General features: G+C 42.8%; 1 protein-coding gene across 1 annotated transcript; it reads left to right on the forward strand.

The window, feature by feature from the left end:
* Positions 1–364: 364 nt before the first annotated feature.
* Positions 365–16,226, forward strand: C6H1orf53 (chromosome 6 C1orf53 homolog). The gene is made up of 4 exons (XM_072831549.1): positions 365–434; positions 10,840–11,618; positions 14,524–14,625; positions 15,877–16,226. The coding sequence occupies exons 1-4, from the start codon at positions 365–367 to the stop codon at positions 15,946–15,948; spliced, it is 1,023 nt and encodes a 340-aa protein (XP_072687650.1). The 3' UTR covers positions 15,949–16,226.
* Positions 16,227–16,587: the final 361 nt, after the last annotated feature.

Here is a 16,587-nt window from a genome sequence, read left to right on the forward strand (position 1 = left end):
TTACTCAGAAGTTTTGATCATCAGTTCTACGATTTGTGAAAATGAAGATAATTATATATCTACTACCCTAAAATGTTGTGAGAATTAAATGAAATAGAGTTTCTGAATGTACATTGAAAATTATATAAGATCGTAAATGTCTACTAGGGCATCTCTACCATATACAACATTTAGATTGGGTGCTGCAACAGAAACTCATAGATATGACTCCATTCTTTAAGGTTATGGCTCCTTGTGGAGAAGACCCACATAATTATTCACGTCCTGAGGAGGTATGAAGAACAAAGGGCTATAGGGATAAGTCAGAGATGGCAAATATAGCTAAACACATTTCCTATCTACTTTTACATCTTGGTAAGGCGATATGGCCAGTGAGCAAAGCCACTTCCAGGCTGAGACGGTCAAGTACCTTCCAGTGAACTTAGAGGTGATCTGTTAGAAAATAGTGCACCAAATGACGAAAGAAGACTTAATTCCTGCATCACTATTTGAAGGAGGGTTGACCAGGAGAGGTGACCAGACACATCCTCAATGAATTTTACATGAGTAACAAATAAACTTTGATTGTGTAAATTCACTTAGACCTTGGTATTGTTTGTTGTTGGTTGCAATTAGCCTCCTTGGACTAAAACATGGAATTTAAGAGAGTGTTGCAGTCAATCATTGATGTAATACCAATTACCTCAATATTCAGTAGGCTGAAGCCAACAACCACTTAAGTTGGTCCTGACTCTATGGGCAGCAATTTGGGCAGGCCCAGTTAAGCCGTTCTCTTCTCCCTAGAAGTCACTCTTGAGGCTGTATTCATATGGCACATTTCCTGGGGCTGGGCCTTACTCACATGACTGTCAGTTGGTGCTGGATGTCAGCTAGGGTGCTTTGACTCTTCTTCTCCAGACCTCAGCCAAATCCTAACACGGGCTCGTCTGCATCATGATCTCAGGCTTCCAAGTAAAAAAGGGGAAGCTCCATGTACAAATGCTATTCAAATAGCTGCTTGTGTCACATTTGCTAAAGTCACACTGGACAAAAGTAAGTAGTATAAAAGTTCCAATTCAAGAGGGAAAGCTCAACCCCACCACTTAGTGGGAGAAGATGCAAAAATCACAAAGTGAGGGAATATGAGTATATGGATAGGGGGATTCATTGAGGTCAGTTTTACAAACAAGCCATCCCAAAAATGGAGATTACATTATTTACATATGTGTGGAATTTTTGAAGGGAGAAATGGTATTTTAGGTGGGCCTGAAAAATATTTTATCAGACTTAAAACAACAATTTACTGTCTCAGAGTTTAGAGGACAAGAAGTCCAAAATCCAGGATGGCTGCACTCTCTCTGGGGGATCTAAGGGAGAATACATTCCTTTCCTCTTCCAGCTTCTCCTGGCTGTCCCGGCATTCCACGGCTATATCACTCCATGTCCACGTGGCCTTCTCCTCTCTTACAGACACTTGTCATTGGATTTAGACTCTTCTCAACTCCCAATCCCCTGATAATCCAGGATAATCTCCTCATCTTAAAATCTTTAGCTTAATTGCGTCGGAAACACCCTTTTCTTCCCTGCAGGAAGGTGATATTTACAGATTCCAGAGATTAAAACATGGACATATGTTTTGGAGGTCTGCCATTAACCCACTACAGGTCTAAATATCAATTAAAAGCAGAGACTGAAATCAGATCTAAAAAAAAGATCGAAGTCTGTGATGCCTATAAGAAACACGTTTTCAATAAAGACCCAAATAAGTTAAAAGTAAAAGGATCGGAAAAGATACACCACACCAACACTTACCAAAACAAAACAACAAAACAAAAAAAAACAAAAACAACTGGAATGATTATATCAATATCTTACAAAACAGATTTCAGAACAAAGAAAAAAATCAGAAATGAAAAGGGGCATTATATAATGATAATGGGCTAAATTCATTAAGAGGACATAACAATCCTGTATGTTTATGCATCTAACAACAGAGCTTCAAAAACCCATAAAGCAAAAGCTGAAACAAGTGTAGAAATAGGCAAATCCAAACTAATTGTCAGAGATTTCAATACTCTTAACAATTGATCGAAAAAGTAGAAAATTAGCAAGGACATAGAGGACTTGAACTCACTGACAAACAGCTCGGCCTAATTGATATTTATTGACTATTCCACCTAACAGCAAAATACATGTGCCATTCCGATGTGTGGTCAAAGGAAGGTTGGGAGGAAGGGATTACAAAAGGGCATAAGGAAACTTTGGGGTGATGAATATGTTCATTATCCTGTCATGATGATTTAATGGGCATATCTTATCAAACTGTGCCCTTTAAATAAGTTCAGTTTACTCTATGCCAGTTATACCTCAATAATGCTGTTTTCTAGAAAAGAGATAACCAGACTAACACATACCTACCTGATAACAGTTATGTCCATGTTTTGGCTTTTGTAAATAATGCTGCAATGAAAATTGGAGTGCAGACATATGTTCAAAATAGTGATTTCCTTTGGATATATACCAAGAAGTGGGACTGCTAGGTACATTTTCAATTTCTTGAGGAACCTCAATACTGTTTTCTACAAAGGCTGTATATTTTATATTCCTGCTAACAGTGCACAAGGGTTCCCTCTCCCCCACACCTTCGCCAACCCTTGTAATTTTTGTCTTTTTTGACAACACTCATCCTAAAAGGTATGAGGTACTACCTCATTGTGGTTTTGATTTGCATTTCTATAATGATTAGTGATGTCAAGTACCTTTTCATATGCCTGTTGGACATTTTTATGTCTTCTTTGTAAAACTATTTAATCCTTTGCCATTTCTTAATGGGTCTTTCGGTTTTCTGCTATTGAGCTGTAGGAGTTTCTTCCATAATTTGGATATGAACGCCTTATCCAATATTTGGTTTGTAAATATTTTCTCCCGCCACACAGGTTGCCTTTTCATTCTGTTCATTGTTTCCGTTAGCTGTACAGAAGGTTTTAAGCTTGATGTCGATTTTTCTTTTATTTAATTGAAAAATGTTTAATCATGCACACAGCTAACAAGGTTTTGTCATTTACTAGTAAAAAAGTAATAACTGTTCAACCAAGCTAAGCCTCATGCCATAAAGGACTGATAGTAAGATAACCACGGAACTACTGAGCAGCTGGGAGCTAACATACAAGAGAACTGAAAACACAAAAAAGCACTTTCCTGGTTCAATGGTAACAGCAGATTGTGAGCCTGGCACCATGCCAGATGTTCTGTATACAATATCTCATTTAACATTCACAGCAATTCAGCTCTGAGAGAATTCTCACGTTCTACAGAGGAGGAAGCCCAAGGGTGGAGAATTCAAGTAATCTCAATGTCACCGAAGTAAGAAATAGATTAAGATTCAATACTAGGAATTGAACAACACTATTTCCACATGCTACCACGCAAGGATTTATTCATTATAAATAAATATAAATATAAATTTATTATGGGTCAGGTGCTGTTGATAACAGCAGAATTAAACGGCAGGCGGAATATATATATTCCTACCATAATGGGATTTAGACTGGTGGATGAATTATTCGATTATATTCCACACGTACCACGATTTCAAAAAAAATCCCAATACGGACAGAGCACTGTTGCCGTGTGGTGCTCAGTCAGCCATGGTATTTTGATTTTTCTGTGATTACTGCTCCTACGATGCAGCAACGCCATCTGAAATGTGCCATCAGACGATATCATCAGATAGAGCAACTGGCGCTGATGACACCCTTGCAGATTATACGAATATGACAATTCACATGGCGATATTACAGTTTAACTACACGTGAAAGATTCACATTCCACAGGATTTCAAAGAGGCATCAATTTTACACCTGTAGAAGACCTAAAGGGGCCGTGCGGCCTGTGTTGATCGCTGAGGCATATCAGCCGGGCCCACCACTGGGAAGATATTAACATGTATCATACTCGGCAGACTAGTCCTACACGTCAATGTCATGGGTATTTGACCTGAAACTCAGTGTGCCTTTCATTCCAGTCATGGAACAGTGGGCATGCTCTTCTCCCTCAGGCAGCAACAGGAGTGCAGAGAACAACGCTCTGATTTGTATGTTGTATGTACGGCCTTCACCAAGATCTCCTTACAACTGTGTTGGTGTGTGGGAAATCCTACAAAACGGTGGCTGCCCATATCATTTTAAAATCACAATACTAAAATAAATAAATAAATAAATAAATAAATAAATAAATAAATAAAATCACAATACCAACCCATTTTTTTTTGTAATAAGGTAAAAATGGAATTACATACTTGCTGGGTTTTTGAAGTAATGTTTTTCTGCGTGCGGATTACATTGTTAATATTGAGTATACATGAGAGTAGGTTTCATTTCTAATACTTGCATAACAAAAGGGCCAGAAGTAATTAGTCTGGATATTTTATGTGACAGTGATTGTGTGCATGTACTTTATAATTGGAATGATTGTTCGGGGTTAACAAGGCCATACTTCACTGTCAACACAAACTTACTTCATTTGAAACGCAGCCCATATACTGCACTTACCATTAATTCAATGACCGTTTGGGGGGAACTTACTAAATAGATTGCCAAATAAAATCATAGTTACCTTATTATCTCAGTATATTGTGTCTCAGAACAATATCCTGGAAACAACTGATGTGTTGATAAAACTCAATACTGATTCTGAACTAGGAAATAATAAGGGGGAAGGCATTTGTATCATTTCTTTACTACGTGACTCAGAGGTGAGGTTTTGTTCCCATTATTCATTCACCCACTCATTTCAACAAGCATTTCTTGTGCAGCCTTTCCTAAGTACTCGTGCCACTGGGCAATTACAAAGATAATTAAGACAGTATTTACGCTTAAAGATTTTACAATCTGGCAATTCACAAAAAGCCCTCAGGAACATAAAACTATACAACAAGAGGGGCACCTGGGCGGCTCGGTGGTCGAGTGTCTGCCTTTGGCTCAGGTTGTGATCCTGGGGTCCTGGGATCGAGTCCTACATCGGGATCCCTGCAGGCAGCCGCTTCTCCCTCTGCCTATGTCTCTTCCTCTGTGTGTCTCTCATGAATAAATAAAATCTTTAAAAAAAAAAAAAACCTATACAACAAGAAAGTACAGTGTAACATGTTTTGGATAAACTGGGAGTACTGAGGTGGTACACCCAGCCCAGCACAGCCTGCAGAGGAGCCGGAGAAACCCTAAACAAAGAGAACAGTCAGGGAGAGTTTCCCAGAGGGGGCAACAGAAGGGCTGCAGATTTAAGGACGGGTGTAACTTCACCAGTCCAAAAAAGATAAGGGTATTTTTTATCAGAATAAATAGCACATACACTTATGAAACAAGAAGTCTCTGGCATTCATCAAAGGAGCCTGAATATAGAATAAGCCCTCATTATTTATTATTTACATCAGTGAATCATTCAGTCCTGGTTGTAGTCACGGGGTAAGAAGTGATAATGAACTGAACTAGAGCAATGATGGGGGCAAAGGAGGATCGGTTTAGATACAGACAAGCAAAACTGAAACTGGTAGGACTTGGTGATTGCAGGGGAATATGTGGGAAGACTTAAGGGTCACTCTAAGATCTCTGAATTAGATGAATTGTTGGATGGCTGTATCTTTAAAATAGAAAATAAACAGGGATGATTTCAAAGGGGATGATGATTAAGTGCATTTTGGATATGAAGAGTTTGGGTTTTGTTTTGTTTTTTTAAGATTTTCTTTATTTGAGAGAGACCGAGACCCAGAGAGATCCCAGAGGGAGAGGGAGAGGGAGAAGCAGACTCACCCGCTGAGCGGAGAACCCGATGCAGGGTTCGATCTCAGGACCCCGAGATCATGACCTGAGCCAAAGGCAGACAACCCACTGAGCCACGCAGGCTCTCGGAGTTTGGGGTATTTTTAAGTGTGTATGTCCAGCAGATGGATGGATAGATAGGTGTGTTGCTCTCATACACAATTACTCTGAAGCAGAGACCATTAGCATATATGTAATAGATTAAAAACCTAAGCGTAGATATACTCAGGGAAATATTTTACAGGAAGAAGGGCTGAGGACTACGGAAGAAGGGGAGACGATGGACTGCTTTAAAAGCAACATGCAATTTTAGTCAGGTAAGTAGTGTCTAAGTGCACTGGCTTTAACCATCAAGTCATCCCTGACACTGTAAGTTGGCAATCCGGGTGGAACACAGAACAACTATTCATTAAAGAATGACAGAGAGGATGGAAGAGGTAAATGGCTAAGTTACTTCATACCGTGTAGCCCTTCTACAGCTCACCCAAGAAAACAAAACCAAAATAGGAACATAAGAGCCCAGTGGGGTAGTGCTCTGGGCACGTAGCAATTGGTGGAGGTGCATCCATTGTGAAGTCAGCGGGGGTTCGCTGGGCTTGCAAATAAAAATGTTTATAATTCCCCAAAGAATTTTCTAAGACCAGCTCTGTGAAACAAAGTGTGCTATTGGATGTCCCATTAAATGAAACAAAGATTCCCTATAGGCAACCTTAGGGGCATGTAACATTTGCTCTCAATCATAAGAATTGATAGTGAAAATGCACTCTACATGGAGCAGGACATGTCATAACACACCATTTGGCTATTTGAAAAACATCAAATACATAAATCAGTGTCCAAAAAGAACCGTGCAAAACCGGCAGTATATGGACAAGAAATCTCTGGGCAGCTCTGTGATTCTAGCACTAGTTTGTCCACTAATAGGGCAATACATTCATAATTTATTCAAAGGCAACACTTAAAATCATTTCGAGGCAGCATTTCAGGGACTTTAGATCAAATAATTTGATAATGTATGCATCTGTCCTATTTGTCAGTAAAATGACCCCTTTGTTCTTTAATAAATACAACTTCGAAGTTAGTGTCTTTATCATCTGGTTTTTTAAAGTATTTATCTGTAACAAATCCTATAAATATTTTCAAATCTGCAAATGTATAGAATGTTAATTTAAAAATTCCATATGGAAAAAATAAATAAATAAAAAAATAAAAATTCCATATGGAATTTTTGGCTAGTAGTTAGGTATATGGATTTTTTTTATTATTTATTTACAGAGAGAAAGGGAGAGAGCCCACAAGACAGCAGGGGTGGGGGGCCGGGAGGGCAGAGGGAGAGGGAGAGAATCCCAAGCAGACTCCACCCTGGGCAAGAAGTCCCACCTGGGGCTTGATCTCATGACCCTGAGATCATGACCTGTGCTGAAATCAATAGTCAGACACTTAACCAACTGTGCCATCCAGGTGCCCCTTGGTATTTAGGAACATGTATTAGAGAATGAAGAACCGCTGACTCACTTATCCATTCGAAAATTCATTGTTTCTTATTCACTACGTGTCACAGTACCGTTAGAGGGGCCGTGGAGGTACAAAGATGAAAACGACATGTTATTTGCTCTCTCGTTTATGACTATTGGGAAAACTGCAAACAAAAAAAAAAAATCATAGGGAAAGCTAAAATGTAGCCAATAATTATGGGAGATCAAAAGAAGGATATGTAGAGAGGAACCAGAGGAACAATGAAAACACGTCTTAAATGACAAATACTAAATAGTCAAAGAATTGAGTAGGCTGGTAGAGTTTATTTTGCCTTTGCAAGTCACACCGTGGTGGACATTTGTTAATTGTGTCCCCAGTGTCACTACAGGCCATTCCCAGCCATGAGTTTGGGTGGGGTTGCCCCTTGGCAGCTCCAGGGAAAGGCCTTGGGTGGCTCATGGATAACAGGTACTCACAAAGACTGGCTCAGGAAAGGACACAGGGTGAAGCGATGGCTCTTAGGGCTTTGGGGGGCAGAAAGGCATCTTCTTGTTTGGGTGTTCATATTGAGACTCTCTTTTTAAGTGGACAAGGGTGAGAAAGGATGAAGCCCGAGGGGCTGGTTGCAGCCATCTGTCACCAGTGAGAAAAGAGCCTGCCTCAAAAGGGAAGTAGCACTGAAGAGGCATAGCTAGAAAATGGGGAGACTGGGCCCTGGTAATATTGGTGGGCCCTGAACCAAGTCATGCTTCCTGGTTTTGTGAACAAATTCCTTTTAAGGCCACCAGATTAAGTTGTGAGACCTGTATCTTGCAACCTAGAGAAGCCTAACGTAACTATTTAAAAATTAAGATAGGTGAAGCTTAGGGGGAATGCATTTCTTTGAATTCCTCTCCTCCTCCTCCCCAAAATAACCAGTAGGTTCGGTATCAACATAAACATCTCAAAGGATGGGAAGGATTATAAAATATATACAATCTCATGTTACATGCAGACGCATGACACAAAATAGCTCTTTCTAGAGCAAATCTGGATGTAAAGGCCTTGCAACTCAAGTGAGGACTCACTTTACCATTCGAAGGCAGAACGTTACACCCCTACTCCCATATAGTTCCGTCTACTGTGAGCGTAGAGGATCTAAGAAAATGTACACACCTAAGCCCTGAGGAGGCTTTTTTAAAGCAAGAGACCCAATGAATGAAACTTAACTTGATGTGAAATGACTCTGACCCTAAAGTATGAAGATCAAATGAAAACTGAAAGAGGCAGACAATCTATTCAGTGTCTAAATGATACCCAGTTATTAAATGTTCGGAAATTATTCGTAATAATACATTTTACTGAACTCTTACTTAGACCTCTGTCATTTTATTTTAAAAATAAAGTCTACGAGGATGTACACACAGGTAACCTGTGAACAGTACGAAAGAGCTTTCTCAGCTGTTTTGTGCCCAGAGGCCTTAACTGAAAAGGAAGATTTTTTAAAATAGATTTTATTTATTCATGATAGACAGAGACACAGAGAGAGGCAGAGACACAGGCAGAGGGAGAAGCAGGCTCCATGCAGGGAGCCCGACGTGGGACTCAATCCCGGGACCCCAGGATCAGGCCCTGGGCCGAAGGCAGGTGCTAAACCACTGAGCCACCCAGGGATCCCAGATTTTTTTTTTTTTTTTTTAAAGACTTATTTGGGCAGCCCAGGTGGCTCAGCGGTTTAGCGCCTCCTTCAGCCCAGGACCTGATCCTGGGGTCCCGGGATCGAGTCCCACGCCGGGCTCCCTGCATGGTGCCTGCTTCTCCCTCTGCCTGTGTCTCTGCCTCTCTCTACCTGTGTCTTTCATGAATAAATTTAAATATATATATATATATATATATATATATATATACACAAATAAAAAAGACTTATTTGAGAGAGAGAAAGATAAGAGAAAGAGCATGAGCGGGAGGGGCAGATGGAGAGAATCCCCAGCAAACCCCACACAGCACAGAGAGGGACCTGGGGCTCCATCTCACGACCCTGGGAACATGACCTAAGCCAAGACTGGGAGGTGGTCACTTAGCCAACTGAGCCACCCAGGTGCCCCTGAAAAAGGATTTTTAAGCCTGGGAACGGAGGTGATATGGAAAGGTTCTGGTTAATCCAGTGATGTATGCTACTGAGTGATTAAAAAACCATTTTCACATTTTTTAAGGTATTGTTTTTAAATTTTGAAATAATTATAGGGCAGCCCGGATGGTTTAGCACTGCCTTCAGCCCAGAGCCTGGTCTTGGAGACCTGGGATCGAGTCCTGTGTTGGGCTCCCTGCATGGAGCCTGCTTCTCCCTCTGCCTGTGTCTCTGCCTCTCTCTCTCTCTCTCTGTGTGTCTCTCATGAATAAATAAATAAAATTTTAAAAAAAGAAATAATTATAGATTCACAAAAAGTTGCAAAGATATAGAGAGGTTCCTTCTACTCGGTTTTCCCCAGTGGTTGCATCTTACATCCTTACAACACAAAAACCAGGAATTTGACATGAGAACAAGGTGTATAGTCCATGTGTAGACGTGTGTGACCATCATGATCAGATCACAGAACTACTGGGGCAGCCTGGGGGGCTCAGTGGTTTAGTGCTGCCCTCGGGCGGGGTGTGATCCTGGAGACCCGGGATGGAGTCCCATGTCGGGCTCCCTGCCTGTGTCTCTGCCTGTCTCTCTGTGTGTCTCATGAATAAGTAAATAAAATCTTAAAAAAAAAAAAGGAATACAGAACTATTTTATTAACACAAAGATTTCCCTTGCTCTGCTCTTTACATTCACACCCACCCCATCCCTCAGTACAAAGGTCTTGTAACTCCACTGTAAGATGAGTATTTATTTTCTATTTGAACCTGGTCCAGTCTGTTTCATTTCTGTAAAACACCGTTCCCATCCTTTGTTCCCATCCTTTGAATTCATGTCACGCTTAATAGGTCCTCATCCTCAATTTCTTTCTTTCTTTTCTTTCTTTTCTTTCTTTTCTTTCTTTTCTTTCTTTCTTTCTTTCTTTCTTTCTTTCTTTCTTTCTTTCTTTCTTTCTTTCTTTCTTTCTTTCTTTCTTTCTTTTCTTTTTTTTTCTCATCCTCAATTTCAAAGACAATGCAATCAACCCGCTCCTCCACTTATTTGTCTTATTCCAGAATTCGGTTCTGGAGAAGACACACAAATACACCTGACCTGGGGTGCACTCCCTTCTCAAGTCTGGGTCCACTTTTTCGTGTCTTTTTGCTAAGGGTCCCTCTTTGGTTTTCCTGGTTTCAGGCTCTTTTCTCACATCACTGGCAAGTCTCCAGACCCTGATACCTAATTTATTATTCCAGCATAAAGGAACCAGATTTCCAAAACAGGACTGACTCCACGAATTTATTGATTCGCTGGGAGATTCACAGTGGACCAATAGGGTTGGTTCCACCTACTAAGAAAATTCGAAATACACTTGCAGGGTTGCATGCAGATATCTGCATGCAGATATTTAAAAAAAGAAAAAGAGAAAGTGATGGCCCTATGGTGGCTTAGTGGAACTTCGGTGCAGCTCAGGAAATGTCTGGGCCACAGGGCTCAACCGTGGCCCTCAAGTCTTCAAACCCGAAGGGCACTTAGGGGCGCTTGCTCTCCGACCGCCTTCCCCGGAGCGCGGGCGGGGGCGCGGGCGGGGCGCGGGCGGGGCGCGGGCGGGGCGGGGCGGGGCGGGGCGGGGCGGGGCGGGGAGGAGGTCGCTCCGCTGCAACACCTGCCGCCGCCTCCCGGCCCTGCGCTCACTTCCCCCCGTGCAGTCTTGCAGGGGGGCCCGGGGCTACGTTTACCTTGCAGACAGGAGCCACGACTGCAGGTTGGATTTTGCGACTACTGAGCCACGCGGAAAGGCCGCCTTCCCCGAGCCGGCCGCGCCTGCCCTGCGCCCCCGCCTGGGCCCCGCGCTCCCGCCTTCCCGCGGCCTCTGCGGGCGCTGCCGCGGCGCCGGGCATCACCGCACTCGTCCGTGCACGCCGAGGCCCACGGAATCCCCAGACCTCAGGCCGGCCCTCCGCGCGGCTTCCGGGCCGCCTCCGCCCGCCCCGCGCCCCCGGCCTCTCCCGCCGCCCGCGGCCATGGCGGCCCGGCGGGGCCCGGCGCTCGCGCTCGCCAGCCTCGGACGGCGGCCCGCGCCGCTCGGGGTCGGAGGCCGGTGCCCGCGGGCCCGCGGCGCGGCTCTGGGCTCCGCTCCCGGGGGAGGCCGCGGAGGCCCCGCGCCCCGCTCGCCGGAAGGACCGGCCGGCGCGGAGAGGCGCCCGGCGAGCGAAGAGTTAACGGCGGCCGAGCGGCGGATCGCGGACCTGCACGCCGCCGCCTGCGCGGTGAGGCCCCGCCCCCAGCCCCGCCCACCCGGCCCGGGCCCCGCCCACCCGGCTCCGGCTCGGGCCCCGCCCCGGGCCCCGTGCGCCTGCGCGCCGCCGGCCGCGGGAGAGGTCGCTGGAAGCCCGCGCCCTGCTTCCTCCGGCTTCCGACGAGCCCTCGCGCTTCCCGCTCCCACCCTCAGTTCCCTCTGATGGGCAAAGAGCTAACGCGCGTCTGTATTAAATGTGGGTCCTTTGTGATCAGCGGCCGAGCTAAACTCCGGTCCCGGTCTGGGCCCCATCGGGACGGCGTGTGCGCGTGTGTGCGCGTGTGGGCGCGCTGGGGGGGTCCCAAGGCGTTGGTGGAGGACGCAGAGGAGCTGAGAAGTCACGGGAGAAACAGGCTGTGTGTTTGTCCTCTCGGTTAAACATTTAGCCATCCAATGATACTAATAATGCAAAATTTTTTTCTCTTTTTTTAATGCAAAATTTTAAAAAAAAAAAACACCTTAATTTTTGCTTCTATCCTTTCGTCCCTTCTCTCCACCCTAACAGCACAGCTGTAAAGGAGACTCCAATCAGGCACTTGCTTTCTTCCCAGACCCATCTTGAGCTCCGTTGTCTTCTGTTTGGAGGGTCAGGCCATCACTTACCAGTACCGATATCACCATCATCTCCCCCCAGAGTTGCTAACACCTCAGATTGTATCAGTTTGAAGGGAGCATTTTCATTCTCTTGAGAGAGCAAAAGATTTGTAGCATGAAGATGTAGAAAACGATGCAAAAGTAACCTATTTAATACACTCTGTGTGACCAGTATTTGATGTCTGGTGTAGGTACAGTTACCTGGTGATGCTTGAGCCAAGGGAGTAGAGAAGAAAACCTTGGAGATTTTCTAAAATTCTAATCCCACCCCACCCACTGCCAGTGAGTAGGCCCTGGAAATCCACTGTTTGGCTCATGGAAGAGTTGAAACCTCTGCATAAAGATTCATCAGGAAATGACTGGCAGCTTTTGATTGATCTTGTTTATAGTCGGTTAAAAATAACGTGTACTTTGTTGCCAATCATCACCATATACGTTTGGCGAATATATGCAAAAGTTTCATTCTTTATAGAGCAAAGAGCATGTGAAGACTGGTCAGTCAGCCTGGGAAAGGAGAGGGATTTTTTTCTCACTTAAGAAACCCACACTTGTTTCAGCAGTGTCGGTATCACAGGTGAAGTAGCTATCTGGGGACCAGAAGTGAATCCGAAAACAAGTCTGTGGTTTTGCTTTTTAAACAAATCAGAGCCCCCCCACCCCCAAGGGTCCTGTCCCCACACCTCCAGGCAGATGGGTCTCTTACCTTTCTCCCGGTGCTGATCTGCATCACTGAACATCTTGTTTGCCAGCCACCATTCTGGTCACATCTTTGTTGCCACTATTACTTTAGGCTCCTTTCCTGGGGACAAATGAAGTTTGTGTGGGCAGCCAACAAGCTCAAAGTTTTGCAATCAACACGGAGAGCAGGAGAGGCAGCACAAATGCAGGAGCAGTCTGTTCGTTAGGCTTCCAGGTTGCTAGATAATTGCCCTCAGAAGACTCTCAGAAACTATGAAAAGTGAAAAGAAGGCTGCTAACAGAACCCCCAGTGTTTGCTGGGTTTTCTTCCAAATCTTCAAACACAGGTTTCACAAGTAAAGAAGTAAGGTCTTGACAATTGGTCATTCTCAAGTAGTGTTTAGTGCCCCTGGTTTCATGTCATCTGCTTCTGTGGTCCCCAAAGATTTGAGCGGCCCTATGGACTGACCTTGACACTTGCTTGCTGGATTTCTGCTGCCTGGGTCTGGCTTTGCTGGAATACCTTAGTCTAAGACCTAGACTTGAACTCTATATGTCTTTTTGCTTCCTGCCTCATTCATGGAGCACAGTTGGTTAAATTTTCAAGCAGATCAAAATTGTTAGCCATTAAGGAAGACACCCTGAAGAAGTAACTTGTGGCACATACAAAAATATGTTAGAAGACATTCACAGGTCATGCATATTTTCACAAAAAGTTTCTATGCAAGAGTGATGCCGAGTTACTTCACGGTAAAAGGGTTATATAAAAAGCCCAAGAGACAGTTCCTCTGCAGAATCTCAAGGATAAATATCACCCACATGGCCCAAATCCATCGAATAGGCTGCATTATTTCCTTTGCCTTCACACAGTGTACTTGGGATACTTAAAAAAAAAAAAAATGTTTGAATGTCAGTAGAGTATGCTTCCTTGACATCTGAAGTGGTAAAGTAGTAAACGTTACTTTTGATCAAACTTGCGAAAGCAACGAGTGTTAATATGTTAAAACAATACTTTTTTCACTTAAAAACAGAACTAACAACCGTCCCCAAAAAAGAAAATAGTGTAAAATGTGCCATGGAGTAACACATCATGAAGGTAAAGAAAAGTGTTCAATAATAGCAAGGTAATACTTTTCTGTAAGGACTGTTGGTTTTGATTAGCACCTTTTCTGTAAGTTTAAATCATTATCCACATATTTTAAGTACTGAAATTGCAACTGCAACTTCTGAGTGAAAGTTCATTTTCAGCCTCTTAAGCTCTTAAAGTCATCTAAATCACCTGTTATTAAACTTGTTACCTAGAAACTGAATGAAAAATACCTGAGCAGTGGCTACGTAGTTATTGGGTATAGAGGAGTTCTTGTTTTTCCATCAACTTCTCATTTTTCTCAAACTGTATATTTTCTCCTTATGTCACATAAAGTTGGATTGTATATAATGTTGGAATGCGTTCAGCCTTTAATTGCAAGTGCCACCAAAATTGCTGGGAAGAAGTTCAATATTGTTTAAAGAAAATGTTTGCCGTGTTTTATGAGTAGAAATTATGGTGAGGAGATATGGTGAATATTGAGATTAATGAATTGTTTTATTTCATTATTCTTCAGTCTGGCCAGTTAAACTATGTGGATCCAGCTACTGGCTATGTTGTGCTCACGCAGCTCGCCCACTTGGAGAGAGGTGAATGCTGTGGCTCTGCCTGCAGACACGTGAGTAGCAAACTCTCGCATTACAGCAGCAGTTTTCCGTGCTTCTGTAACTTTGTAAATACCTATTATTTGAAAAACAAGTCAAATAAAAAAGCTAAATAGACCTGGAGTGCACTTTTCACAAGCTACTTCAGCCAAGGACAATGAAGTCCTTAGGACCAACATAGGACCTTTAAAGTTAATGGAATTTTGTAGCATTTCACTGTGAGCATCAGCTCCTTGAAATGCTGTGATTTGAAATTCATGGGAGTTCTTTATTACAAGGAAACTTTTCACGAGGTTTCAAGTAAGTCCCGTTCACTAGGCAAGTACAGAGAGGGCAGGAAAAGAAATCCAGAATATTACAAACTAGATCACAGAAGGCGTTTTTGTCTTCACTAGTAGCTGAATAAATAGAAATTTGACCAGCATTGGGAAGTGGTTTTCCTTTAAATGATAATGATTCCTCCTTTCCTCCCTCCCTTCCGCCCTTTTCCCCTCCTTCCCTCCCTTCCTTTTTTTCTTCTTCCCTTCCTTCTCTCTCTCTCATTCTTCCCGTGGCTGTTCTGTACTCTAGCTTAAAAACAAACGTGGTTAACCTACCCCAAACTTAGTGGTGGACATTTCCTAAAATGTATATTTCAGTGGATCTATCTCTGTGTTCACTGATGAAGATGAACTAATCCTTCCCTATCTTGAGCAAGGAAAAGAAATAGGATCCGGTTTGTCACTATAACTTTTTAAAGGCATACTAGTAAGGTAAATTGTTACAGCGTTGAGGTTATAAACAGGCAACAACCTCTGTTTACAGACCACTTGGACTCTACGTTTGGGAGCAAGAAGGCATTATTTCCTTTAACTGACCCACTTGACAATTAAGGACTAAGCACTAAATGCATAGGTTGGTTGTAGCCAGTATTGAAAAATTAAGCCTTCACTTTTATGTGTGTTCCTACCTGTGCCCTTAGCTGTTTCTAATCAAATGCATAAGAGCTTTGCGTAAATTGAGGACTTGAGAATTTTCTCAGAGTGAGTTTTTGACAGTAGAACTCTTAAAGTTGGAAGGATGCATTTAGGAAGTGATTCTTGGACCCTAATTAGGACCATTTGCCAGAGGTTGCCATTATTCTCCTCTTAGTCTGCAGGACCCAATAGATCAAATGATCTACATAACATGATTAGCAGGCTCCTTTTCCACCATGAGAAGTGTTGTACTTTTTTCAAGATGCTTGTGATATAATTTAACCATAGTTTGTTTTATTTCTTCCGCAGTGTCCCTATGGTCAAGTCAATGTTAAAGATCCATCTAAAAGGAAGAAATTCAATTCGTATTTTTATGTTTGACAACAATTGCATCTCTGTTCTCCATCTGATTGAGCCTAGATTTAAAAACAAACACCCTGATCCAGAACTGCTCTGTGCTGTGAGTGCTTGAGCACTAGTTTAATCATAAGTACGTATATTAAAAGAACATCAATAAAATGAAAAAGCTAGCAAATGTTTGTGTGTTTCTGAAGTGGCACATTGATAGTTATTTTCCTTTCTTTTTGCTTCATTATCAGACACATATGTTGAAGAAAGAAAATAATGACTGTTCCATTAAATAAATAGAAGCAATCGGGTCACATTAGTCGCTCTCGATTTTTCTTATAGCCTCCGTTCGCCTACTGTTTTCTCCTCTGTGTTAGCAACCCAAGGGATGTTGCTGGCAAATACAAGAGTTTGAATGCATTCTTCATTTTATTTATATCTTGAGCTATAAGAAGATTGATATAATGCTATATTGTGCAGCATATGAGTGCCCAAGAAGTGCCATTCTGCATCAAGAAATGCTCTCATCTTCCATCTGTTCTCTCAATAAAAACTCTAAATCATTCTGACTTGGAGGTCAGGCCGCTTACGATGCCTCTGATTAGACCATTCTCACTTCTCTCCCCCACAGTTTCCTTCTCCATGTCTTATGGCACTTCCCAGACAAGTCTG

Source organism: Canis lupus, chromosome 6, assembly GCF_048164855.1.
Source record: "Canis lupus baileyi chromosome 6, mCanLup2.hap1, whole genome shotgun sequence".
In the NCBI taxonomy this organism is placed as follows: domain Eukaryota; kingdom Metazoa; phylum Chordata; class Mammalia; order Carnivora; family Canidae; genus Canis; species Canis lupus.